Source organism: Erithacus rubecula (genome assembly GCF_903797595.1).
Source record: "Erithacus rubecula genome assembly, chromosome: 24".
In the NCBI taxonomy this organism is placed as follows: Eukaryota; Metazoa; Chordata; class Aves; order Passeriformes; family Muscicapidae; genus Erithacus; species Erithacus rubecula.
Genome location: NC_136676.1, coordinates 6,844,648 through 6,871,694, shown reverse-complemented (window position 1 = coordinate 6,871,694; position 27,047 = coordinate 6,844,648). Strand labels below are relative to the sequence as shown.

The 27,047-nt window shown below is 49.7% G+C and overlaps 1 protein-coding gene across 1 annotated transcript; it reads right to left on the bottom strand.

Annotated features, from left to right (window-relative positions):
• Positions 1-1,526: 1,526 nt before the first annotated feature.
• On the bottom strand, positions 1,527-24,011 carry TMEM201 (transmembrane protein 201). Its single transcript, XM_079326272.1, has 12 exons — positions 23,778-24,011; positions 18,492-18,612; positions 17,789-17,983; positions 16,256-16,432; positions 15,328-15,725; positions 14,788-14,982; positions 6,701-6,918; positions 6,074-6,145; positions 5,485-5,757; positions 5,279-5,410; positions 2,208-4,876; positions 1,527-2,162 (listed from the first exon to the last, which is right to left on the bottom strand). Exons 1-11 carry the CDS (start codon positions 23,849-23,851, stop codon positions 4,779-4,781), a joined length of 1,953 nt encoding a protein of 650 aa, XP_079182398.1. The 5' UTR covers positions 23,852-24,011; the 3' UTR covers positions 1,527-2,162; positions 2,208-4,778.
• Between the last annotated feature and the right edge of the window lie 3,036 nt (positions 24,012-27,047).

Below are 27,047 nucleotides of genomic sequence, written 5' to 3'. Positions count from 1 at the left end.
TCTGTCCGGTGTCCGTCTCGGTGCCCCGTTCTCTGCCCGGCCCGGTGTCCGTCTCGGTGTCCCGTTCTCTGTCCGGCCCGGTGTCCGTCTCGGTGTCCCGTTCTCTGCCCGGCCCGGTGCCCCGTTCTCTGCCCGGCCCGGTGTTTGTCTCGGTGTCCCGTTCTCTGCCCGGCCCGGTGTTTGTCTCTGTGTCCCGCTCTCCCCCGCTCGGTCCCCGCCGCTCTCCAGGCTCGGTCCCGCCCGTGGCCCGCGCTCCGCTCTCCCCTCCCCGCCACCCCCGGCCCGGTCCGGCCGGTTCGGGGCCGCCGCCGGGTCAGGACGGCGCCGTGGCCGGGCAGCCCCGAGCCCCGGCAGGGCAGAATTCAGCACGGGCAGCCGAGGCCGGAGGGATCCCCATCGTTTCTCACCCCCGTGGGATCAGCTCACACCGAACTCGAGCCCCCGGGGGGCTCCGGAGGCACCGGGAGGGTGATGGAGAAAATGCTCCATGCAGAAACACGGATTCTACCAGTGTCATATCTGTGCAAGCACTGCAAGTCATTAAATCCTTCCAAATACACCTGTGTCTACAGAATTAGTAGGGAGCTGTTGCCAGTCATTTAATTAAAATATCGTCCTCCTTTTAAAAAGTGTTGATTTGATCAGCTTATGCCACCCCGCCCCTAATTTACATTACAAAATAAAAACACAAATTTAAAATCATACAATAATACATAAGCACTCTCAGCCATGATTTCATGAAAATAAAAACCCCACTTAAGTGCCCAATGAACACAGAAGTACGGTGTGCATATAACTGGACCACTCACACTAAGGTGAAAACTTATCTGGTTTTATTTTTTAAAGAAAAATATTCCTCTTTAAACACAAAGCATGAACTAAAAACCTCCGAGGAACAGCTTCTCCTTCCTTGGAGCATGTTTAACTAAACTGTACAGTGATAGAGCTCCCCAAAGAAGTACACACACAGAACATACAATCTTTCTTTCACAGGAAATAATGTTTAGGACTTGAAATTGTCCTCCTCACCCTCTCTAGATACCCATTCAATCAACAAAACCTCTGTGCCTTACTCCCATCCCACAACACAGTGATGATAATTTCTGGATGCAACACATGTTAAAAAAAATTAAAAAGAAAAGAAAAAAAAGAAGTATGGGCCAGATTGGCCCATTTTAGACTTTTAACAAATGTCTGTGAGAGGTTAAGACCATTGTTATTTCCAGGAATGGTGCTTGGAAGAAAAAAATCATAGCAGCATCCACAGGCAACAGAAGCCCTTCAGTCCAGCTGCCCTGCTAGAAGGAGCCCAGCCAGTCCAGCAGAGATTTACAGATGTGCCCAGCACCCAGAAGAGGGAGTGGGGATCAAACATTCACAGGCCTCATCTGTTGCTTGAACAAATAGCCTAAAATTCAGTGAATCTGGCCCACATATGCCAGCAATAAGCATCCCCACCTCCCCCCAGTGACCAATTTAATGTAAATTTAAGATTTTACATTAAAAGGTATTATAAACTTCAGAAAACAGAAACTCATTCTACCCACTCCCTCTATCCCATCAAATTGATATGTGCAGAATATTTGTCACATTTGCCAAACTCCCCAGACTGTGGAACTGGAACCAGACTCCAAAATACAAATTCCTTCTAATTTGGAACAGCAAAATCATCTAAAGTATCTGCAAGGTCTCAGAACATGCCCATATCCAAAGAAAAAGTACCTGGACATTTTCAGTGAAAAGTAGGAAATGGAAAAGGTCTGGAAATAAAGCTCATTTATACTCCACCTGACCATTAATTGTTGGTATTATTAAGTCATGTTCAAATTTCATCAGGCCATTTGGTAAAGATCTTTTCCACTCCATACACTCTAATAGTTTCTACAGTAGGAAAAAATATTAGAAAAATAAAATCTCCCCCCCACCCCAACCAACACCAATATGAAGATAACACCATCAGACACAGAGATTTTTACAGGGGGACCAGATGAACTTCTGCCTCCTCCAAACCAGCTTTGTCCAGAAAAGAGCAGCAAGACAGACACAGTATCTACCAGCTAGATTAAGGCCAACAATATAAAGACAAACATGGGCTCAGATCTTCTGAAATGAAGAAGCCTTCCAAATGTTTTTGCACATCTGCACACACACACACACTCACACTCACACACTCACACTCGTGTGTTCCTCAGCAAAGGCTTCACAACCATGAGAGCACCACGGGAGAGAGTTCTAGCACCACAATGAAAAACTTCCCTCTGCAGCAATAAACCCCAAAGTCTCTCTATTGCTTTGGACAAGGTCACTGAAGCCCTGCCAAGAAGAGTTGTGAGCAGCCATGGAAGTCAGTGCCAGGTTAAGTGCTCCTGCCCTGGGATGCAGGTGGGGAGGGGAGTGGAGATGCTGCAGGTGGCTGGGGAGGAGGGCAAGGCTGGCATTGCAACCTGGTGAGTGTGGTGGTGGAACAGGCAGGCTGGGAGGTCAGAGGGAGCTTTGCATACATGGAGTCACAGTGCACTTCTGCTGGGTGAGAAGGAGCAAAGCCACAGCACTTTCTGGCAGCTTGTCTCTGTAGGAGGCCTCTAGGCAGGACAGGGATGTGTGGATGGGATGTCACACACCAGAACACCATCAAACCCAGAGAGCAGAGGTTCAAAGAGAAGCCTGGCAGCTGCTCTGCCATCATCCTGCCTGTACACATGCAGGGGTGCAAAGTCTATAAAAGGGACAAAAATCTCTTTACAACAAGGTTATGGCCTGGTTTGGCTACAAGGAACAGTTCATGCAAGTTACAATAAAATTCATCATCAATCTGCAGCACATGTCTCTGCTGCAGGTCTCTCCTGGCTCTGGGCCCTGTCCAGGAGCTGCTGGCTCTGCAGCTCTTCCCAGCCCTTCCCAGCCCTTCCTTCCCAGCCCTCTGAGCAGCCCAAAGGAGGTGCAGTCAGGAGTGACCCACCAGTGTGTGCAGGTCTGCTCCCCCTGGCAGGCACAGCAGGGACCAGTCTCACCCACAGCTGGAGCTGGGCAGCTAAATCCACACAGGGAAACACAGAGATACTCAGTTTTTCAGTGCTTGAATCAGCAGCAGTAAAGCTGATCAGTCTGGCCAGGGCTCCCATGAGCTACCACGTGAGGCTGGGGTAGGAACTCAAAACATGCAAGAATAAAAGCAAAGGGTGATCATCACTGTGAGGTGTGACCCTCAGGCTCAGAGCAGAGGGAGGTCAGCAGACACAGTCTGTTCTGGGCACATGAAAGAACACAGGAGAGGGAACAGCAGCAAGGCAGGGGAAGACACAGGAAGCACCAATTCAGAATGCAAACACAGGGCAGTGGGAGTGAAATTTGAGGTAAAGGAGCCCAAAGGAAGAGACAACAAAAAAACTCAATAGATCCGAGTCCTGCTTCAGGGAATACACAGCTAATGCCAGTCAACTCTCTTCTCACCAGGTATTTTTGACACTCTGGTAAATCTGCCCTCTGCACTTGGTTTTTGGGAACCAAAACATCAAGATCAGAATTTCTTTTTTTTCCCCTAAGATGCACTAAATGATTCTGAGTGTTCAGCACAATATCCTAAATGGCCCCTGGATTCTAAGCAATGCTGAAGACTCACCCCAAAGCAGGAATACCCAAATTACAAACTGCTTTTGAAACTCTACTACTTTCCATGGGTTAGAAAAGAAGAATCTATCCAGAAGGCTGAGTTGTCCAGAAGCAGGTTTGGCATCTCTGAGAGCACCTGGGCATTTTACTAAGCAAGAAATATCTTAAGCAGTTACTTAGCAAATCCCAACATCAGGTAGAGGTGTCAGGTTTCTGGATAGATGTATACAATCAGACAGCTCCTCACCAAACAGATTTGTGTGATTTACAGCAGGAACAGGCTCTGGCACTCACTGCTTCAGTGAGAACTCCAGCACAGCTGGGAGCTGAAGCCCTTTGACCATGGTGCAAATCACACTGGGATCCTTTCTTTCCACCCACTTCAGAGTAACACAGTCAGTGCCTCCTGGGCAAAGCAGAGCAGGGGCTTCCAGGCTGTGCTGCAGCCAGCACAGGGTGTCTGTCTGGGGCTGTGCTGCCCTGCAGAGCTGGCTGGACACAGCCACACACAGGGGCTGAGAACCAGCATGGCCAGAATGGAACTGGTGAAAGTGGCCTCAGGGCCAGGTCCAGCTGGAAGCACAAGGACATCTAAAGATGCAAGAACATGACAGAGCAGCCAAGGTCATCCATGTGCTTAGGCAAGCTTAAGGCAACTAAAGGAAGTTCACTGACACTGAGGAGAATGTCAAAGAGAAGAGAGAAGAGCAGAGGCTGGGGGTGCTGTGACAGGAGCCAAAGCCCAGCACCAGCCACTAATCCCTCTTCTGCAGCTCATTTGTTGTAATTCTCCCCATTTTACCAGCACCATCAGCACGAGGTCAATATGTCAGAAAGGAGAGCTGGGGGCAGGTTCCTAAAAATGCAGCTCACACATTTTCAGGCTTTTGTCTCAGGTCAGTTCTCTTGAAAGAAATTGTGTGGCCGTTGGACTGGCCTCCCACTTTGAGCTGGAGCTGGGAATTCTGCCTGCCATCCCCAGGGACAGTCCTGGGATATGTTCTACCTGGAGGTGATGGCAGCACTGCCCAGTTCCTTTTCATGCCAGTTGAGTGTACAGTAGTTTTTTAATACAGCATGCACCGTGGCGTGGCCATGGCCATGAAGCCAGTTGAGCTCTTGTCTCCTCAGGACAGGAGGAAGCAGGAGAAGGGCAGGGCTGGCCCAGCTCAGCGCAGGCTCCTGTAGACATAGGCTGATGTGAAGACAGCATTGAGAGTCAGGCTGATGGCCAGCAGGCCCCGGAGAGCAGAGGTACCACAGCGACCTTGGCATGGAGAACAGGGGAAAAGGGAACAGCACAAACAGACATTAAAAACTGCAGGTAAAAGTCAACAGATGCTGTACTGCTTCTCTTTGTCCAGTGCTTCAGCACAAGCAGAAATTGCTGAAGCACTTTGCCTGTCAGGAAAGACTCCACTGCCCTCTTTTGGCTCTATTTTCATCTCATCTCATGCTCTTGACACCTGCATCCCCACTGTCTCAGTTTAGCACTCACTCAGTGTTCTTCAGACAGTCCAAATAACAGGAACAGCTTTGTGAAGATCTTAGAATAGCAGGCAGAAGGTCCATTTTGCAACTACTTATTTATTTGATTTGCAGGAAAGATCTCATGACCCTCACAGAAACACTCCCACATGCACAAAGCAGTCACCAGACTTGCACTCACCTCTCCAGCCTGCCAGATCTTCCCCTTTGGTAGTCGTGTCTACCACACAGGTAGATGAGTGCGACGAGCGATCCTCCTTTTTGATGGAATTATCACTGCAAATGCTCCCCCCTTCCACAGCAGATCTCATATCTGCAAGCAGAAAAAGATAAGCAAGTTCACAGCCGGGATTCTCCCGAGGTTTCCCAGCCACTCTGCCGGCTCACCTGGCCCTCCCCGCTCCAGGAGGCCTTTCCGGGGCAGCCCGGGGCCCGGGGCGGGGCTGTCGCAGCGGGGGCGCTCCTCGGGGCCGAGCGGGACCTGGCCCCGCGCCGGGAACAGCAGCAGCCGCTGCCCGCGCAGGTTGAGGCGCGCGGGGCTGATGAGCGGCCGCCGGAGCCGCAGCGAGCCCGAGCTGGAGCCCACCGAGCCGGCCACGGACGGAGCCGGCGACGGGATGCGCGACGGGGCGCGGCTGCCGGCCAGCAGCGACAAGGGGTCTGCAAAGGAAAGGCCCGAGGGCACAGCCAGCGGTGAGCATCCCCCGAGGTTATCATCCCCCATGGGTTATCATCCCTCCCGGGTTATCCTCCCTGCAGGGTGATCATCCCTCCCGGGTTATCCCCCCCGGGTGATCATCCCTCCCGGGTGATCATCCCTCCCGGGTTATCCTCCCCCATGGGTTATCATCCCTCCCAGGTTATCCTCTCTCCCAGGAATGCAAGCAGGGAGGAAAGAATTCAACCACACCACACATTTGAACCCACTCAGAGCAAGCTCTGCAAGGTGTGTTGCTCTGGGAGGCTGGAGCAGTACCTGATGGAGGGGATTCCTTGCACTGGGATAACTGCGAGGCTGGCCGGCTCCCACTGAACAAGTAGCCAGAATCTAAATGCAAAAATAAAACAATTTGAACCCAGGTGGCTCAGCTGTTGCCAAGCCCCAAATCCTAGTGCTGCATACTCCTCTGTGCCCCAGGAGCAGCCATCCCTGAACAGGACTATAACAGAACTACAACCATGTGAATCCAGTGCCATTCCCCCTGTGGCAGTGCCCTGCACTCACCTGGATGCCCCCAGCCCTCACCTGAATCCCCATCCCCTGGCAGTGCCCTGCCCTCACCTGGATCCCCCCAGCCCCTGGCAGTCCCTGCCCTCACCTGGATCCCCCAGCCCTCACCTGAATCCCCATCCCCTGGCAGTCCCTGCCCTCACCTGGATCCCCCCATCCCCTGGCAGTGCCCTGCCCTCACCTGGATCCCCCAGCCCTCACCTGAATCCCCATCCCCTGGCAGTCCCAGCCCTCACCTGGATCCCCCCAGCCCCTGGCAGTCCCTGCCCTCACCTGAATCCCCATCCCCTGGCAGTCCCAGACCTCACCTGGATCCCCCCAGCCCCTGGCAGTCCCTGCCCTCACCTGGATCCCCCCAGCCCCTGCCCTCACCTGCCCGGGCCAGCGAGGGGATGGTGCCCAGCGAGAGCGCCCTGTGGAGACGGCCGGGAAGGGAGGAGGAGGAGGCTCTGCGTGGGGACCTGAAGAGCTGCTGGTTTGTCAGGTGGAGGAGACTGGGAGGTGCTGGGACAAACAGAGACGTGGCAGGTGAAGGGAAGGCAGTGCCAGGGCCGCTGGGGAAGACGGTGATGGAGTCCCCAGAGAGGAACCTGCAGAGGACACGCAGGACAGACACTCAGCAGTGAGGAATGCCAGCAGCTGCCTCTCCTGCTGCCTTGCAGGAACACTGCCTTTGCTACCAGCCTTGGACCAACTTCACAGTGCAAGAGTGCTGAAGAGTTTACAGGAATGTTCCTACACTCTGGGAAAAGAACTGCACCAACCTGACCCACAATACAGGGTGGAACAGTTTAGGAATGCCAGGGAAAATACCCTGGATGAGAAAATCACCCTGAGAATGCTTTATGAAGTCCAGATGTTAAAATGCAGTAATTTTGTATTATTTTTAACAACTGAATGAAAAATAGATGAAAGAAAGTCAAGAATATGAACCAGAATCTCTGAATGTTCTTCTGTAAGATTTTTTAGTTAGAAGCAGGTAATAGAAATGTCAAATAAATCATGATGAAGAATTGAGTATGAAGGGCATATGTTTTTAAATGGAGATACTTGATTTTGCAGATACAATTTAGCATATAGAATATTTGGAGGTTTAATGGAACTAGAGACAGATGAGAGCAGCAACAGGATTTTGTGGCTTTTCTGTCAGAGGAAAGCCAGGAGCAAATCAGAGGGAGAAGAAAATCTCAGCCTTGCATTGTGGGGTGATTTATGCACGTGCCATTCTACCCTGGAGATTAAAGAGGTGGTGCAGCAATTTTATGCCATACTAACTCTAGAGTTAAGATTACAATTTAAAGTATTTTATAAACTACTTATCTGCTAGTGGGAGGCAGCCAGCACCAATCCTGAGCAGCTCAAGGAGGCTGAACCTGTGAGCCAAGCAGGGTCCTGGTGCAGCCAGGGATGTGCTGGTCTGGCAGCCCCAACAGCCCAACCTCTCCAGGTTCCAAGGGAATCCTGCTTTGCATCCATGGGGAGTCCTCTAGAGCAGCCCACACACATCTGCCCTCCACACACAGAGATGGATGTGCCCAGCTCAGCTTTGTAAGAGGAAATGAATGGGAAAGGGAATTAGAAATGCAGCTCAGGACTGATATGAACCACAGGAGAAAGAGTGATACCTACCCCTGACTGTGCCAGAGCTGTGGAGGGCCAAAGCAGAGCAACCTGAGAGCAACATGGCTCTTCTGTCCTAACTTTGCACCTTCTGTGTCTTTGGGCTAAAGGGTCCAACTTCACACAGCTCCTTGCTGCAGCAGAAAACAGCTTAACTGGTTTATTGGCTTTTGCAAGTCTTTCATTTAGTGGGCATCACAGTCATTTATCACTCATAACCACAGTCCTGGGACTGGAACTGCTTCCACTGGCTCTGTGCTCAACAGCCCCACTGCTCATCCTCACCCAACTGCTACCTGCAGCTACTGCAGCCACACCCTCAGGGCAGGAGAAGATGGAGAATCATTTGTCTTGAACCATCCAGAAAACTAATTTTTCTGATTAGCAAAAAGAAGCTAAAGAATTTTAAGTAAAGCTTATTAGTGCCTTAGGACTGAATTCTGACCAGAGTATGTCTTAAACATTGATCTGCTCTGAACAAACTCCTGCTAAATGTGCAAACCCTGCTCCTGTTCTCTGCACTCTTTAGTGTTTGCCACTGCCATGTCAATGCTGCTAAAAGCTCTCATGGGAATGTGCTTCATGCCTGAGAATGGGCAGCTGAACCAAAACTTCTTCCAGAAGCAGATGAAAAAAGGTGAGGAGATCAAGAGGATCATAAGGCAGGAAGCAACCACATCACAGCCCAGGATAGAGCACTGCAGCTCTAAGCCATTTGTCACCTGGTAATAGTGGCTCTGGCAAAAGTAAAAAAAAGGAACATAAAAAAAAAAGAAGGAAAAAAAAAGGCTCTGGAGTCAGATAGTTTGTGGAAATAGTCAAGGCCCGGAAGCCGTTTATTTCAGAACTTGATATTGTGAACATCAAAAATTGGGAATCTTAATTAGTGTTTACAATGATCACAATGTTACTAGACAGCTGGGCACAACTCTGCTACACAGATACTTTAAAAATAGATAAATAGAAGGTTAAAGAAGGGTATTACAAGGTTTGGGACTGTACACGGTCCTGAAGAAACTCCTCCTGCCAGGAGAGGCTCCCCTGCTCTGTCCCAGGAGCTCCCTGCTACCTCAGACAGCACCACAGCTGTGTGCCTTCTAAACTGACATTTCACCAGAGATCTGCATCATCCTGGGACACACAGACACATGGAGGGCAGGCCAGGCTGCAGATGGACCCACTGCTCTAGCAGATAATTCAGCCCATGAAGTGAGAGGGGGAGATGCAGCCCCAGGCAGGCTGGGCACGTGCCCAGGTCCATCTGCCCTGGGCAGCTGGGGAGCCACGTGCCATGTCCCAGGCACTGGGTGCAGAACAGGTCCCTGTCATCCCAAAACAGGTTACCCTGTGTGCCTGACACTGCCCTGCTCTGCTGCACCTCCTGACTCAGCCTGTGCCTCCTGCCAGATCCACAGGACCAGGAGCAAAGAGCAGCACAGAACAAAAAACAGGCAGGAGGACAAGGGAGAGTAATGCTAAAATGGGCACAGCTCTCACACATTCACATTTTGATATGTGGCTTAGAGAGCTAGAAGCTTCAGCTGCCAAGAGTAAGAATTCTTGTCTCTTGCCTGCTGTGGATGGAAAAGCAGGGCTGGATTAGAGCTGCCATGCCCTGCACTAAGACATTCTAGGAAACAGATGTTTGGCATCAACTGTGCCTTTCCCCAGCTGCTGGCACACAGTGGGGAGGGGTGTGTATGTGCACATCCTACAAACACACAAATACAGACTTGCTGCCATGCCAACAATGCTCAGGGAACCTCTTCCTGCCTGGACACTCGAGAGCTTTGGTCCCAAATGAGGCTTTTCAGGGGATGACTTCAGGACTGAGTACTGCCCCTTTCCCTGGAAGGCACCTGCCAGGGCTCCAAGAGCCAAGTGTACCTGCAGGTGACAGCTCACCTGCAAGGACCTGGCAGGCTGTATGTGACAGCACACAACTTCAACAGCATCTCTGCAAACCAAAGCAAAGCCATATACCACAGCTCCCTTCAACTTTCATAAGTGCAGTCAGTCTGGAGCAATTATCTGGCTATTAATTATATTAATTTTTATAAGAGCATAAATACTTTGTCCACATTACATCAATACATACTTCCTATAGTATCTAAGCATGATTATTAGCTTCACATAATTTCAGCACACTTGATAAATATTCATAAAGCCAAAATAACAAGCCACTACACCATTTTTATATTCCCACACCCTCTGACACACCCAAGCTCACTAGGGCATGCAAAGCATGGATGTAGGAGAGGAGGAGTTAAGAGAAAGAACTGGATATAAAGAGAGTGTATTGAGAATGTAAAGGGCCACAAAGGTCAGTTGGCATGCACTGATGTCACTGGGGGCCTCAGGAAGCAGAGCAGCAGCAGCAGCAGAGATGCTGCTCTGGGATCCCCCTCAGCCCCTGCAGGTGCTCAGGAATGTTAGCCCAGGTGTCCCCCTGTGCCCTGCCACAGCCACTGGTGGCACAGGAGGGACAGAGTGCTGGCCTGGCAGACACATGGGCACTGCTGCAGCCATGGCTCCACCAAGCAAAGCAACACAGTGTTGTCCCAAATCTTGTCCAGGGAAAGGCACTTAATGAACCCACATTGGCCCCTTTAGAAATGTGGCTCTGCTGGGCAGGGTACAAGATCTGAGCTGGCAGATCAGCCACAGCCAGAGCCAGGCACTTGGGCATGCAGCAGATTTGATTTCAAGTGACACAAAAACCCACTAACACCCCCACAGCACCTCTGTTCTGCTGTCACCATCCTCTGGTCCACACACATGGTGTGGTCATACATGGCTAGTATGAAAAAACAGCACCTTGAATTAGGGGCTTTTGGGCTAAAACCCTCTAATATTGTGAAGATGTTTGCATGCCCTGGCCTGTGTGGCTGAGAGAATCCTCAGGCAATAAAACAGCACCTGGAGACCACAGGTTACCCTGGGCTCCTCTGTGGCCTGAAGCAAGAGCCCAGCTAAGGGAAAACAAGCTCAAAGCACTGCCCAAGTGGTTCTGGATGATTCTGTGTCAGCTGTGGTTGTTTGTTACCAAGCCTGTGTTAGCTCTTATCCCACCCAGCAGAAGGAAATGTGTCACAAAATAGCACCTCAGCTGCACAGGACAGGACCACTGTGCACCAAAACACACATTTGCTCCTGCTGGGTCACTGTGGGGCAAGCAGTGATGGAGTTAGAGGATTACCTGCATCTAGATGGCACAGATGACAGATGAAATCTAGCTGATAGCTCTAACTGCTGAGTGACAAATGCAAAGCACCTTCCCACAGAGCCTATGGCAGGGCAGTGGCTAGAACAGCCTGTTTGGCTTTGAAATCAGGTGTGGCAAGAACAGTCTCAGCAAAGGCAGTAGTGGTTTGACTATTTTTTTTTCCACAGTCAACAGCAGAATACTGCTAACTTACAACTTAACTGCAGGGCTCCTTGTCTGAGACACAGCTGGTGCAGACTGAATGCTACAGTTTATAGATCAGAACATCTCTGGAAAAACCCACCCTCCTCCTTTCTTTCCTTACCCCATCACCAGCAAAAGCACGTGAGACAAGGAGAAAGAAAGGAGGCTGTCAGCATCAGAGTCTCTAAACACCAAAAATTCAATTGTTGCAAGTTTGGTTTTGAGGCTCTGAGGTTTTAGTGTTTAGAAGCAGCAGCACAGACGTGCTGAGGCACCAAGAAGTGGGGAAAATAAGCTGACACCTGAGCAAAAACAAAAGCTTCTTTGGCATTAAATGAACCCCACTTCCATATGTACTTCATTATTCTGTTTCACCTTTGAAATGTTCCCAATTACAAACACAAAAGTTCTTCAATTGTAAGTTGTGAACAAAGCACCACAGAGATCAGTTGTACAGCTTGGCCATTAAACAAAGTAGTTTTAGATGTTCTGACACAAATTAGTGCAACTAGTAAATGTAATTTGTATTAATCTGCATAAAGTGAAGACAAACAGCTGTCACTTGCAGTTAACATATATCCCACATTTAAGGACTTTAAACTCAGCATAGATTTGCACTTGCAGTGCAAACACAGCCAAAATATTCCTTAATTAAAGGATTATTCAGGCTTCACAGTGTAAATCCTCTCCTTCCCACAGTTCCAGCAACTGCCTGTTCCCAACATTTAGTGTGCATCCTCCCCATCCCATCCCAGCACTGCATAGGGAAAATGGTACCAAGAGGAAAGAACAGGCATGGTAAACCAAGGTAACACTCCAGAGCAAATCATCACAAAAGGGAGCTTGAGGATGAGTAGTTTAAATAGAAAGAAAAAACCAAAGTGCTCCTAAAAACGGAGGGAAGCAGCTACTTAGAGGAGATAGGAGATGATATGAAACAAGACCTTGACTTTCAGCTCCTGAAAAATAAAACATCTGAAGAGGCTGCCAGCCATCTTCAGAAGCTGCCACTGACAGTTTCCTTACTACTGGGCAAGAAAATTTGGACAGATTCATTTCACAAATGGATATTGCTGACAGAATCAGGCATGACATTACCATGACCATTCCCACAGAGTCTGTCAGCTTCTCACACACCCCTCCTTTGAGCCTTCTCAATATATCCTTCAAATATGAGATTCCTCCCATTCCATGGACACATCTCACAGGAGAACAGCAAGAGGAACTTTCAATCCAAATTGTACAGCTAAGTGCAGAAGACAATCACAGATAAAAGTCTTTTCTTACATGAACTTTATCAGGAAAATTTGGAAGTCCTGAAGCAGGAAGAAGGGAGGAATTAAAAAAAGTCCAGATGCCTTATTTCACTTAATAGCCATAATAGCTCAAGGTTTCCCATGCCTGTGAGCTGGAAGACAAATGTTTTGGGTCAGGACTGGTAAGTGATGGGAAGATGGAACCAGACTTGGCAGGTGCTGGATTCCTCCTGTGGGTAATTAACAACCCTCAGCATCATTCACAAGCACCAGGAAGGAGCCAGGTTCTGTTAGCTTGGAGCTGGATATTGAAGTTATCTGAAGGCACCAGAAAAAGGCTCCAAAGGAGAGCCCAGGTGGGCAGCAGGTCTGTGTGGCCATGCCCTTGCCAAGTTCCAGGCACACAGCCAGGAGCTGCACCTTCCCATGGCTCAGCCTGGCTTATTGCTCATGAATTTCAGAGCTTTTGGCAGTGCTACCTTTATGCTTTCACAATGAACAGCAGTTCAAGCAACAGTAAGTATGAACAGCTGGGAAATAGCTTCTGTTTCCTTTAAAAAAGCACCTTTAATTTCACCAGCATCTGCAGCACCCAGTAGTGTCTGCATTTTTCAGCAGGAGTTGCAGATACTTCACAGTGAGAGCCCCATTCTGATTATTTTACAGTTTATACACTGGAAGATCACTAGACCCAATTAACTTCCATCAGACTGTTAGGGTGGTGAGTTCCACTGTGCTATTCTGAACAGAAGAAAATAGCAGATCTCCTATAAAAGTGCTATTTCCTCTTGAAAGACCAAAATCCATATGAGAGACTCAGTGGAGTGCCTTTCAAACAACTGTGCAGGATAATCAGACTGCTTATCCTAAGAGGCCCCAACAAGTTAATCCTAAAAAACCCAACCAGCTGGAAGTTCCCTCCTCCCCACAGCAATCCCAGCCTTTCAGCAGAGGAGTGCCAGGCACTCAGCTCCAAGCCACAGTTTCCACACCATTAGCACAATGCCAGACTACAAAAAGAACCTCCACAAGTTCCAAAAGAACCCAAAAATTCCATCTCTGTTGCCATGCAGCCCCACAGCAGCTCCCACCCCCTCCTACAGCACACCCTTCCAATCTGTGCCCTCAGCAATGAGCACTGAGTGGTGATGTACAATGCAAGCTGGCCAGATTATCACAGCATGAGCTTGTCAGTCCCATACTTCTCTTTCTAAGGCTACAGGAGTGGAGAAACACAGAGATTTTTATCCAGTTGTGCTTATAGAAAGATGTTGCTCAGGGAGCAGGTGGGTAAAAAACCCAAAGAAAACTGGCATTGAAAGCAACAGCCACTGGTAGAGCTGAAAATGTAACCTCAAAAGCTGAATGCTCTCAGGCATAAGACACCCTGAGCTACTCGACTTTTTAAAGCACCTTTTTGAATAAATTACTGAAGATTCAGTCAAAAGCACTTAAGGACACTTCTCCATTTAAAACAGGAGCCAGGAGAAGGGCAGAGCAGAGAGGATACAGGTAAGTGATGCTGCACAGTGGAAGGCAAGAAGAAGCAGGTTATGGGCTCTGTGGTCCCTCCTCATGTGCCTGGGCACCACAGCACGTGTTAACGAGGACTCCAAATCCAGAGGCAAGTTCCCATCAGTTCCAAATCAAAATGAACAGCACCATTAGGAAAGTGAAGGCAGCCCCATGGTGGATCAGGGCAGAGGGTTCCTCAGTGAGTGGCTAAGGATGGAGAGGCAGTGAGAAGAACCAGGAGGAGCCAGAATCTCTTTGGCTGGAGGAGCAGAATGGGGAGGAGGCTGCATTTATGGAGCAGTTTGTGAGGCAGCTGCTGAAGAAGTGACTTTGGGGAAGCTGGGTATCTGTACTGCTGACGTAGGGTGCAGGAGCAAGGGAGAATGGAGGCAGCAGGAGCAGCTCCCATGGCTAGCAGTGGGAATGCTCCAAGCAGCTAGCACAGTGGTGAGCAAGGATGGGAAAAAAATCACATATATATATATATACACACATACACACAAACATATATACATGTATATATAAATATATATGTATAAAAAAAGGAAGAAGAGCTCTTCAGCGCTTACTAAGTTTGAAAAAGAGAATCAGAGGAAGGAAGACAAGAGGAGGGAGGAGCAGCAGTGGCAGGGGGTGCCAGGCCCGGCTCCGGCTCTGACCTGCGCGGCCGCGCTCCCGCCGCCTTGCGCGTGGCCACGGCCGCCGTGAAGCCCACCAGGCAGCACAGCCACGTGCTGCCCAGCTTGGCCGTGTCCAGCCAGCTGGGGCTCTCTGTCTTCAGGTACCTCTCGGCCAGGTGCAGAGCCATCACCACAAACCACAGCAGCGAGGCGAAGGCGTCGATCCGCCGCAGCCTGCCACGGACAGAAAGCAAAGAGGGGCTCAGCCGGCAGGGAGGCGCCCTGGGAAGGACAGGGAGGGTGGGGAGGGTACCCGGGCTGAGCAGGCTCTGTACTGCCTCTGACACAGCACATCACGTGCAGCCCTGCCCGCTGCCGGGCAAGGGCTGAGCACATCAGCTCCATTTTCTACCAGAGCTGAACAGGCAACTTTCCATTCACAGCAATTCAAGCTTAAATGGAATGAATCAAAGCAGGCAGCACTCAATGTGCCACTGTGGGAAATGTTCACCCCTGGGTCACCGAGGCAGTACAGGACTAGGCAGCCCCCACCAGAGCAGAGTGAGATAACACACCCACCTGATGCGCCCGGCCAGGAGCATGGCCAGCAGGCAGGTGAGGAGCCCCAGCACGGCCACTGCCACCTGGTGATTCTTGCCATAGGCCCACGCCGTGCTCAGGTTCTGCAGCAGGTGCTCTGGGAGCAGGAGGAGCAGCTCCTGCCAGCCCCTCCTGGAGCTGCCACCGTCCTTGTCACTGTCACTGCCCCTGTCCCTGCTGGCGCCTGTCCTGTTCTGCAGGGATGTGGGGCCAGAGGGGCCAGCAGCAGGGCCAGCTGTGCTGAGGGAGAAGGGGTCGCCTGACCCGTACAAGGCCATCAGAACCAGCAGAGCACAGCTCAGGAAGGCCAGGAACCGCAGAAGAATCACCTGAGCTGGCGTGGTGATGGAAGTGGAAGAGGAAGATGAACACAAATTCTACAGAGGAAGGGAGAAAAAACACTTTGTCAGAAGCTGAATGAACTGCAGCAAAGTTCAGTGCTGTATGAAACACTTCCAGACTCCATGGTTTACTGGGCTGCTTTGCTCAAGTCCTTCTAAGTCTCTCTACTGGGCTGACACCACATGGGATTATCATACATTAACAGAGACACTAACAGAGCAGAAGCCAAGGTTAGGTAGGGCAATGAAAGAAGAAGGCCATAATTCAATTCCCATTATTATTTTTTTCTTTTTTCCCTTCGTACTCAGTAATTTCCTGCTCTGCATTCATAAATTAGCTTTCCTACCTCCCTTTCTCTGCCTGTCCCATTATCTTCTATCCATTCTATTATTACATTAGACTTACCTTCTGGCAAATGTGCTGGATGACACCAGCAAGAGGAAAACCTCAAACTAACATTAGAAGCACCTGCAGCAACTCTCCTGCGCCCCTCTAAGGCGCTGTCCTGCACCAGGCTGCTCCTCCCTGTGGGGCCCCTGCCCTGCCAGGTGTCCCCTGGCTGTACCTGGCTGCAGCTCCTGCCGCTGTCCCGGCGCCTGAAGCGGTGGCTGAGCAGCAGCGCGCGCAGCTGCCGGTTCTGGTGCTTGATGTAATACTCCACAGCAGCCTGGCACGGCCGGCACAGCTTGTAGGTCTGCTCCAGGTGGTGCCTGTACACCTCGATCTCCTCATCGTACTTGCCCTGGCAGAACAGCAGGGAGGGGGAGGTGAGCAGGGCAGGTGCCTCACAGCTGCTTGCTCTAAGGGACAGCTGCCTAAAGCAGGCCTGGACAGCCACCAAGCTCAGGCCAGGCTTGCAGCCAGCTCCACACAGAGCTCACACAGCCCCCATGTCCCAGAAGGGATGGCAAAGAAGGGCCCTGGAGAAGGCTGATGTGGCCCAGCATCAGGATGCTGAATTTCCATGCCTGATTTTGCTGTCTTCATTGAGATCTTATGAATTCCACATTAGTGAGACAAGTAACTAGAATTGCTCTTCCTCTCCTCAAATGAGGGGACACAGAAACCTGTTGCTCCTTCACTCCAGGCTCTTCCCTCCCTGGAACAGCCAGCCCTGCTGTCACTGCCACCCTTATCCAAGCACCCTGGATAACACAACCCCAGGTTTCTCAGCTGGCACAGGCACTGCAGTTCACTGAATGCCCAAAAAGGGGCCCAAGGCTGGCAGTACTTGAGACACTGGATAGGTCTGGCAAGAGGCAGGGACTAGAAATAAAGCTGAGAAAAGGGCACCAGCCAAAGATATTCTCATTAAGTATGATCAAATTTCAATCTGCTCTCTGGGAGTCATTCTGATTAAACTCACTATAATCACACAAAGCAGACTGGATTAGGCAAGCCAGAGGATGGACACACCACACTACAACATAGGCTTAACCATGGTTGAAGGCCAAGGAGTGCAGCACTAAATTCTCTGCACAAAATTTCAGGGAGCCATAAAACTGCAAAGGAGAAACCCCACTATCCCATCCTCTATGATTATAAAGGAAGGCCAGGAAATTGCTCAGAAGAAAATCCTGTTGCTCTAACTGCAAAATCCCTTTGCCCTCCCAGGCACAGATGCCTAAGCAGGGAAATCATGTGGCTGCACAGGATTCCTCTCCCACTTCACTTGTAAATGCAGGGCAGCACAGCCTTGGGAACACAAAATCTGTTAAAGCTTCATGTTAACTAGTGGGCTGTTGTGCCCCTCAGGTCCCACAAACTCAGCCATGGGAAGTACTGGAGGTGTAAAATCACCTCAGAAATGTCTTGGGTTCAAGTTTCAATTTCCAGTGCTCATCTAGAACAGGGGAACATTCCAGTTTGAAGTAGAATTAGGTAAATTTGCAGCATTAATCACTGAACTTCTCTGCACTGGAGTGCCACACAGTGCTTCTGAAGAATGTTGGAGCATCATTCCACAGCACACTGGAAAAGTGCTCTCTCCAGCTTACTAGGCTGCAGCATGGAATAAACAGAACAGGAATAGCAGACAAGGATGGGAATGCCTTGGACAAACATCCTCCAGTGATGGCAGTCCCTAAGGAACACTCACCTCCTCCCTTGGTGAGAATGAAGCCAGCTGTTTGATTTTCATGGTTTGATGGTTGTTGCATTTCTTGCAGAGCAGAATTTGGCTGCTCACCCATTGCTGTGGTTTGGCAGGGTCACAGAAAGTTGGGCTGCCTGACACAACGTGGTTAAGGTGTTCCATGTACTGGGCAGGGATGGGTTTGTTGTAGTCTCCATTCTGACAAAAGGCAGGGGGAAAAGCAAACATTCAATCATAAAACCAAATCCAGGTTGACAGTAATCTTCAAAGTAATCCTAAGCTCTGTCAGCAGCTCTACAATTCATTAGCATTCACCTACATAACAAAATAAGTAAAAAAAAGAGACAAAATGCTTCAAATCTTCCTCCCATCCCCACTGTCCAGCACACCAATCACAAGTAGCTGGTGGTGCTGAGTTTCAGCTTAAGACAGGCTTTGCTATTTAACAGAATACAAAACCAGAGAAGAATTGTGAAAAAAGCATTCTTCAGAGATATGCCAAGGCCACTTTTGCTCTTTAAAGCAAGAGAGGGAAATTTGTCTTGATCTCTCTGCTCAGCACAGCCCAGTGCAGCGGATTCCTTCTCGAAGCTGAGGTGCTGAGCTCAGCACTGAGCTTCCAGCTGTCCACCTGTCCTGTGCAGCCTGAGGATCAGGGCTCCCCATTGCCCCCCAAGGCCCCCCACTGCCCCCCAGCCCCCCGTACCTCCTGGAAGCCGTTGTACTGCTCGCAGTTGGGGCAGTCCCAGCAGTTGCGGTTCCCGTAGGGCACCACCGTGTCCTGGTTGCAGAACCAGCAGTTCACTGTCACATGGGTGGGCTTCTTCCTGAGGGCAGAGCAAAGCCAGCAGCAGGGAGCTCAGCTGGTGGAGTGGGAAGCAAAGGCTCTCAAACAGTCAAATGTGGGAAAACAGCCAATCTTCCCATTCTGTGCTTAATGGCATGACTTGGAGTAGACATCTGAGCAATGAAAAGAGGCAATGCTAAAGCAGAAATAAATTCTGCTTGACAATCTGTTCTAACACCATGGACATGCCAGATCTCTAATAACAACCTTGTGATTTACCCATTTCACTGTTTTTCAGGGGCATATTTGGGGGTACAAGTTCTCTCCATAATCAGCAGTGCTATTCTATGAGAAGGTGCAGTAGAATTGATGCTTAATACAGAGGATTCCAGGAAAAGGATCCACAAGAGCTGCCTGTGACAGTGCTCAGAAACCCAGGAAACAGGCTCATGGTTACAGTTTTGCCCAGCTTGGTAGAAAATTTTTCAAGGACAAGGGCATACCACATTATCCTGAGGTTCCACAACTGTAAAGAGCTGTTTCTTCACAACTTAGGTACTAAAGGAACTGAGGAATCAACATTCCATCCCCTGCTTTTATGCACTAGAACCGAAGGGATAAAGACTAATGACCTTGATCCATGAGCCCCTTGTTTTGTAAAGCAATCCTGTTAAAACAACAGCCAGTACAGACAAACAGCTGTGCCATGGCCCCACCACAACAGGCTGGATGCTGGAGCTCAGAACTGCAGTGCCCGGCCCCTGAGCCTGCCAGAGAAGCTCTGCTTTTGTCTCCAAACTCAGAGCAATCCCCAGGAGGCTCCTGGCAGGTTAAGGCAGCACAGCCCAGCTGTCTGTGTTTGTCAGAACCAGTCCCAGCCACACTTGCAAGGGAGGGCAGCTGCTCAGGATTCAGGATTGCAGCTATGCAGACAGCTGGACCCACCAGGGATTGATCCGAGTGCCTCCAATGCAGGGCAGCAACCAACAGCAGCCAAAGTGCTCCCAGATGAGAGCAACTTCTCCCAGCTCTAGGAAATGCTCTCTGCTGCTGTAACATCTGAATGCTGCAGAAGTGCTGTCTGGCACCCTGCAAACAAACAGCCAGCTGGGTCTTCCCCCTCACCATCACCTCTGTAGCTGCATCTCCACAATTAACATTTTCCCACTCCCATTTCCACAGGCCATGCCTAGAAACTCGGTTCATAAAATAGCAAACCCTCAAGCAATGCCTGAGCCTCCTCTTTAGGTACTAACAATGAGGATATGCCTGAAGTGAGGCACTGAAAGTCAGAATGTACAGAGGATTCCCTGCCAGATGCTGAAAGAAAATGGCTGGAGCTACTAGGATGACAGATTCTCATCTCAAAATAGATGCAAACACCCACACCCCTCTTAAAATGAATACTCCCTGCTCAACTTTCTACACTGCCAAGGGGGCTCAACTGAGCTGAGTTAAAAATATCACTGCTAAAACTAACAGGCAAAAAAATAAACCCAAACCAACCCAGAGTTCAAAGCAGACAAATCTAGGTCGATAGTCTGAGTTATCCATGAGCTACTGCTGTCCAAAAGCCAAGCACTTGTCAAAACAGCCAGATGAAGGATGGACAGCAACACCTGCTGTATGATCCAATCCCACTACCACAGGTGTAAAAGCTGTGCAAATCTAACATCCAGCACACAACCCCTGCAAGGGCACAGCCTGAACCCCTTCAGGTTATTGCCCAGGGACTGCAGAGCCTGCCACAGCCCCTTCCTCTGGCACCCAGGGAAATAACACACACCACCCCTCAGCTCTACCCACCCCAGGCTCTAAATTCCATGACATGACAGAGGCAACAGCACTAATTTCAAGAATAGCAGAAGTGGAAAGCACAGTGAAGAAATGTATAAAGCAATTATGCCATAAAGCAAAAACCATCAGTGCCAAACCCCACCTGAGAACTCCCTAATGTCAGACCAAATCCTCAGTACACCCGAGACCTTTCCATCTTTTTCCAAACAGGATTTCATTCCTCTTGAGGCTCAGGAAGTACTACCAAGGATTAAATAGCAGCATTTCATTCTGACAATATATGCAAAAGAATTGGCTAAGTCTTGGATTATTTAGGATAAAAGGCAATAATACTTCCTTCCTTCCTACTATAATCTGTTGCCATAGAAATAGATGCAAAAAAATCCCAAATTCTCAATCTGGTGGATGCAAAAAGAACAAGGGGAGAAAAAGGTTGTTTGGGCAAAACCATGTAGGTAGCTACATGCAGCTAATTTTCTAGCAATTGGGAAGGACTGAAAAAACAAAAAGCAAGTTCTGCATTTGGAAAGACTCTCAAATACACATTTAACTACTTTGGAGCTATATTTACCTTGGCTGAACTGAGGCAGCAGCTGAGGGCAGTGAGCTAAAGCACACACTGCTAAAGCAGATCCTGGTATGAGACTGAGAACACAAAATCAAGTCTTTGCCATGTGCTCAATCCCTTGCAAATCAAAAGGCAAATCATCCCTGAGGAGTTCATAATCTACCACTGTACTAATCTGAATCAGCTACACTGGACAGGAGCCTCCCTGCAAGCTAAAACCTGAGCAACAAAAAGTGACTGAGATTCCATTCACAGCTCACCTGCTGGGCTAACTCCCTGTGCAACCTGCACACCCAAGCAAGCCCAGAAAATATTCCCAGACTTGCACAAACTGTTTTGCAGGTAGAAAATATTTGCTTAAGACAAAATTGAGGGGAAAATACCTGCAGCAAACTCAGTTATGACATCAATACCTAAAAGTCTGACATTGCTCAGATAATATGACAAAATGTTCCTTTGAGAGAAGCTGCTGGATTCCTCCATGCTTACAAAAATCAGGCTGCAGCACATTGACAAACACTGGCCAGCAATTAGTTTGTGTCTGTCATGTAACACAAGCAGGAACTTTGGCTCCTTCCAACTCCCAGCACTCTTCACTACTCCTCGTTTACACACATTTAAAGTCATGCTGAAGTGCATGCTTCTAATGGATTGCCAGAACAACAGCCTACCTTGGTAAGTGCTGGTAGTAATAAACTGGATTTGTAAATGTTTTTATTTACATCTATTCCCCACCCTCTTCACTACTAAGTCAGAAGATGAAGATGTTTACTCTTCTGTAGTTTGAAAGAGACCACTGGTGGATGTGCAGTTCTTTGCTGGGCTACCAAGGATTAGAAGAAAAACCCAATTCTCCATTAAAAGTATTTAAAGCATCAGTCTTCATTCTGGCACAACTGGATTACAAAGCAATTATTCAAATGGCTAGGCCAGCAAATCTGGACAAAAAGACACGGGGAAGAGGAGCTGTTTTGCACAGAGCAGCTCTGATCAAACCACATCTGGCACATCTGGACAGACCAAGTGCTGGCACAGTTGGCACAACTGGGTTAAGAGCTCAGCTCCCTGCAGGGAAACTCCTGGGTGCCACAGGAGCTCCAGGCTGTGCCCATCACCTGTCACTAAAGGGGGCTGCCAGGGCAGACCAATGCCAAATCCCATCTTCCAATGCAAGAAGAACACATCACAGCTGCCTAGATTCCAGCAGGTGAACTGGAATACAGAACCAGCAGCTATAGACAACATTTAGCCACAAGACCAAATTTCTAGTCCAGTGATGTAAGTCACAATGCAGCCTGTCCTCCCCCAAGGGTGTCCTTTCAACCAGAAAAAAGGTGCCCAGGGACTCAGGCAAGGACACACACCCAGTGATAACCACCTCAGGTTCTGTTCCTATCTGGACATCAAATATTTTATCTGCTTGATAAACAAAAAGCAAAGGCAGCATCATATCTATGCCTGACATCATGCCTGTGTCCCTTATTAAGCTATCCCCCTTGATGACTATGGAAGAGTGATTTAATTAAGGCAGAATAAGAAATTCAGAAGTATCAGAATAGCACTGAGAAACACAAACACAGAGCCTCAAAAAATTATCAAGGTCACCTGAAAGAATTTACCGTCAGTCTTCGAGGATTTGGGAAGAAATGCTTTCCATTCCAGAGGCCTTTTGATAAACTTGAGCAAAACAAACCCAATCTCCTCCCTCAAAAGGCACGCTAGCCTCAACTGGGTCAAAGAAATCTTGCCTGCTTCACTGGGATTGCTTTAGGCCACTTGGATTTCTTGGCTACCCTAAATATGTCATAGAATTGCCAAGTCTTGTATATGGGCTAATGTGCCACTGATCACTGATACGGTTAAACAAACAGTAAATGCTTTAGAGCAAACCTTAGGCATCACATCGAGGGTGTAGGAATATGCTTCTCCTGTAAAGCATAAACTTGAAGTGAACCTTAACACAGGGAGCCCTTGGGACTGGCTTGCCTCCAATAGAAGCATTTAACAGATCAGCAGACTGCAAAATCTATTGCTGCTACAAAGACTGAAATGCCTCCTATTTCACAGATCCCTACGTTCCTATCATGCTATGCCAGATTAGAATCTGTCAAATTAAGCTTTTCTCCTTTTATGAGATCTAAATCACGACATCTCTCCTGATGCTTTGCAAACCTGATTCTCAATTGCTCTGAATTTGTTCTAATGTCAGGAAGGTTCTGTGCAATCGAGAAACAAAGAATTCTGGTCCCTAATCAGTAATTTTGACTTGTACAGAATCCCCCCCCAAGTTCTGGCGCTGTGCTAAGAGCATTGTTCTTTTACAGACCTGTTCCCCAGCAATCCTTCCTTCACCCCACACCGACCAGCCAAGGGAGCAGGATCCTCTCCTCCGGTGCCTCAGGGATTTCGTTAAACCAGCGGGGTTTCGTTAAACCCGGCCGGGGCAGGGCCGGGACCCGGCGGTGTCCGGGTGCGCGCCCGGGATGCTGAGCCCGGCACACAAAGCCATTCCCGGGAATTGCCGGCACGCCTGCGGCCATCGCCGCACACCGCTGCGGCCATCCCCGCACATTCCTGCGGCCATCCCCGCACATTCCTGCGGCCATCCCCGCACATTCCTGCGGCCATCCCCGCACATTCCGCGCGGAGGGGCGCGGGCCGGGCTCCGCAGAGCCGGGAGCGGCCCGGGCCCCGCGTGGCGCCTTCCCGCCGCCCGGGCCGCATCCCGCCATGGCCTGGCCCTGCCTCCCTCCTCCTTCTCCTCCTCTTCCCTTCTCTCCTCCCTCCCTCCCGTCCTTCCCTCGCTGCCTGCCCCGCGCCCGGCGCCGTCCCGGCCGTACCTCCGCGCGATGCGGTAGAGCAGCAGCCCCGCGGCCGCGGCGCAGGCGGTGACGCCCAGCCCGGCTCCGTCCATGCCGGCGCTGCCCCGGCGGTGGCGGAGCCGCTTTGTAGGGGCGCGGCCGCCGCCCGGCCCGCCCCCCGGCCCGCGGGGGCGGCGCGTGACTCACGGCGGGGCCGGAGTCGTGCGGCGGGGCCGCCGTGAGTCAGCGCCGAAAGGCCGCGGTCGTGGCGGTGGGGGCGGCCCGGGCCCGGCGCTGCCCCGGCGGCGGGGGCGGCCCGGGGAGGTCGTGCCTGGCCCGGCGCCCGGCGCACGCAGCTCGCAGCGGGGCGGCATCGCTGCTCCTAAAATTAGCTTTGTGTGGGACAACAGGGACAGGCCCGGCCCAGGGCGGCCGCGCAGCCTGCACTGCGCGGAACAGCCGCGCTGGAGGGGACACGGTGCAGCCCCTGGACCCACACAGAATATTCTGAGGTGGAGGGACACGGTGCAGCCCCACACAGAATATCCTGGGCTGGAGGGGGCACAGTGCAGCCCCACACAGAATATCCCGGGCTGGAGGGACACAGTGCGGCCCCACACAGAATATCCCGGGCTGGAGGGACACAGTGCGGCCCCACACAGAATATCCTGGGCTGGAGGGACACAGTGCGGCCCCTGGTCCCACACAGAATATCCCGGGCTGGAGGGACACAGTGCGGCCCCACACAGAATATCCCGGGCTGGAGGGACACAGTGCGGCCCCTGGCACCCCGAAATCCCACCCTGGCACCCCCGGCGTTGCTGCCGGAGCGCTCCTGGAGCTGCGGGGCCATTCCCTGGGGAACGGGCAGTGCCCGCACCCTCTGAGGGGAGAAGCGGCCATGGCACCCGGCACAAACCCACGGGCTGTGCCCACAGCGGGCAGACATCCCTGTCCCTTCCCTCAGGGGTGCAGACAGCCATGGGTGGCCCGGCCTCCCGGCCCCTCACAGCCTCGGCTGTGCGGGAAAAGGCTCCACAGCCCCGGCAGATCCAGCCCAGCAGCACGAACAGCACGGAGCGGGGCTCTGTGAGCAGCACAAACCGGCTCCAGGCCGGGGCTGTCCCCTCAAAAGGAAAGTAACCCTCTGATCCCTCAGCTGCCAGCTGCTCTTCTCACAGAAATGCTTGTTTGACTATTGTTCTGTGCTTTCACATCAAAGTAAAGAGGTTAAGATCTCTCCAAAATATGACTGACCCAGCCTCAAATGGTGTAGCTGCTGTTGTGATTAAAACAAAAGGAAAACTTCTCAGCACAATAAAATGAGTTAAAATTCAGGAGTTCCATGTTATGTCAGCATCATGGTTTTTTAAAAGGCATAAATGGAAAAGCTCTTCCTAGACAAATACTTGTGCTGGGAGTAAGCTGGACTTGTAAGCTTAACTATAGCTGGCCTCTTCACTGTTCCATTTCCATCTGTACAGATTTAACCAAGGAAATCAATTCTGCAGAGTAACAGTGAATATTTCATCTCACCGAATTTAAAAGGCATGTAATTCTTCCATCTCTCTTCCATTGTTTAGAGCAATTACTTAGGGATTGTATTGAGGCCAAATGATAGGGAAAGGAGGAAGAAAACCCACCCAGTGATTTGGCACACCAAGAGCTCCTCCAGGCCTGATCTGGTTTTCCTACACAAGTCCCTCCCTTCCCAGCAGCTCTCTCTGTACCAGCAGTCCAAGCAGAGGTGCATTGTTTAAAGTTTAATTTCCTCCTTCAAGAAGCTAATGAGGAACTTGTGCAAGGAGCACAATCACACTCCATGGAGCACAATTCCCAGCAAATGCAGGTATTTTGGACTATCAAGGCAACCACAGATATCTAAAGGGAGTGTAAGGATTGGAAAACCCTCGAGTGGCTCTGAAATACTTCCAAAACAAAACTCAGGTGAGCAGCTCGTAATACTGCAGCAAACAGTATGTGTGTAATTTCCATTTAACTGCTAATTTATGAATGGAAACAGGCACAGTCCTGCCTGTGGTCACTTCAGACAGCAGTAGTTTCAGATGATTAAGCTACAAAGGGTCTAGTAATGAAGCCTTTACCCACCTTCCATGAAAATGGCTTTCTGTAGAAGCTGGAGAAGAAGAAAGAACAGTGAAAAATTCCTTTAGATTGACTTGGACAAGCAGAGAAAGGTTGTTGATTATTTTTAAGTTCAGGTATGGTTTTGGAAAAAGCTACTTCAAATTCTCCCCTCTGGTAATAGGCTTATTCCATCCTCAGTGACATCAATGGGATTGCTCACAGAGCATCACCTAAAAATGGTAATTCTTTACAGGGTTTAAGGGATCAAGGGTTAGTGAATTTTAAAAATTCTGTTAGAGAGAGGAAGGAAAAAAGAATTTAATTATACTAATTCAGAAACTCTATTATCTCCCAATATAGTTTATTAACCCCTTATCAAATTAAGACTAATTCTGTCAGGATTGGTAGCAAAACTTAAAGGACAAAACCAAAAGTCCTGCAGAATTCCTGATTTCCCATCAGGCTTAGGCAAAACAAAAATTTGTTCACTTTCTCTTGCTTTCTCTCTTACCAAGTCCCAGACTTCTCAAAAGGGCTGGAGTTCCCTCCCCTAATTCTCAAAAGACATCAGCAGTCTACACATTTGACTAACATTTTAGAAATGAGCTAGTGCACTGGAAGTACAGAGGAATGCTAATTTAGGAAAGCAAATCTCAGAAAATGTTTCAGAGTAGCACTACAAGTGTCCTAGTTCTCAAAAATAGAAACACTGTTTGACAGCTTTGCCTCCTATAAAGAGCCTGAAGCTTTTGCTGTTCATCTTCTCCATAAAAAAAGCCAATTTTTATTCAAGTGTTTCCTATTTTAGCTTAGGGGCAATGTGGTAAGTTATTTCCAGGAAGACATAATAGAAATCAGTTATTTTCTGCAGTTTTGCCTCATAATGAGGTGCACACATTCCACTCTCTTTGCACTAAGCTCCTACATCACACTGATGTCAAACATGACCTCAATACCAGTCATCAGCTGGGGTCTGCTGGGAACAAATGGGAAGCTTTGAGTCCAGTCATCAGCCATAGCCAGTGCAAGTGGCTTTTCTAAGAGATGCTGGTGTGCACAGTTCATACCATCAAAACAGACACTGGAACACTCCAGGGTGCTCACACAGTAGTGAATGGTGCACCCTGAAAAATACAGAACTACCCTCAAACTTGTTTGGGCACTTAGGCTGTTACAGTGCTCAAAAGCAATATGACCCAGGTGAAAGAACAGTTTCAAATG

Coding starts and splice junctions, on each gene's coding strand:
- TMEM201 (XM_079326272.1), bottom strand. CDS start 23,851: ATGGACGGAGCCGGGCTGGGCGTCACCGCCTGCGCCGCGGCCGCGGGG. Junction 6,146..6,700: donor CCCCTCGCTGGCCCGGGCAG/GTGAGGGCAGGG, acceptor TTTTGCATTTAG/ATTCTGGCTACTTGTTCAGT. Junction 5,758..6,073: donor CAAGGAATCCCCTCCATCAG/GTACTGCTCCAG, acceptor TTTCCTTTGCAG/ACCCCTTGTCGCTGCTGGCC.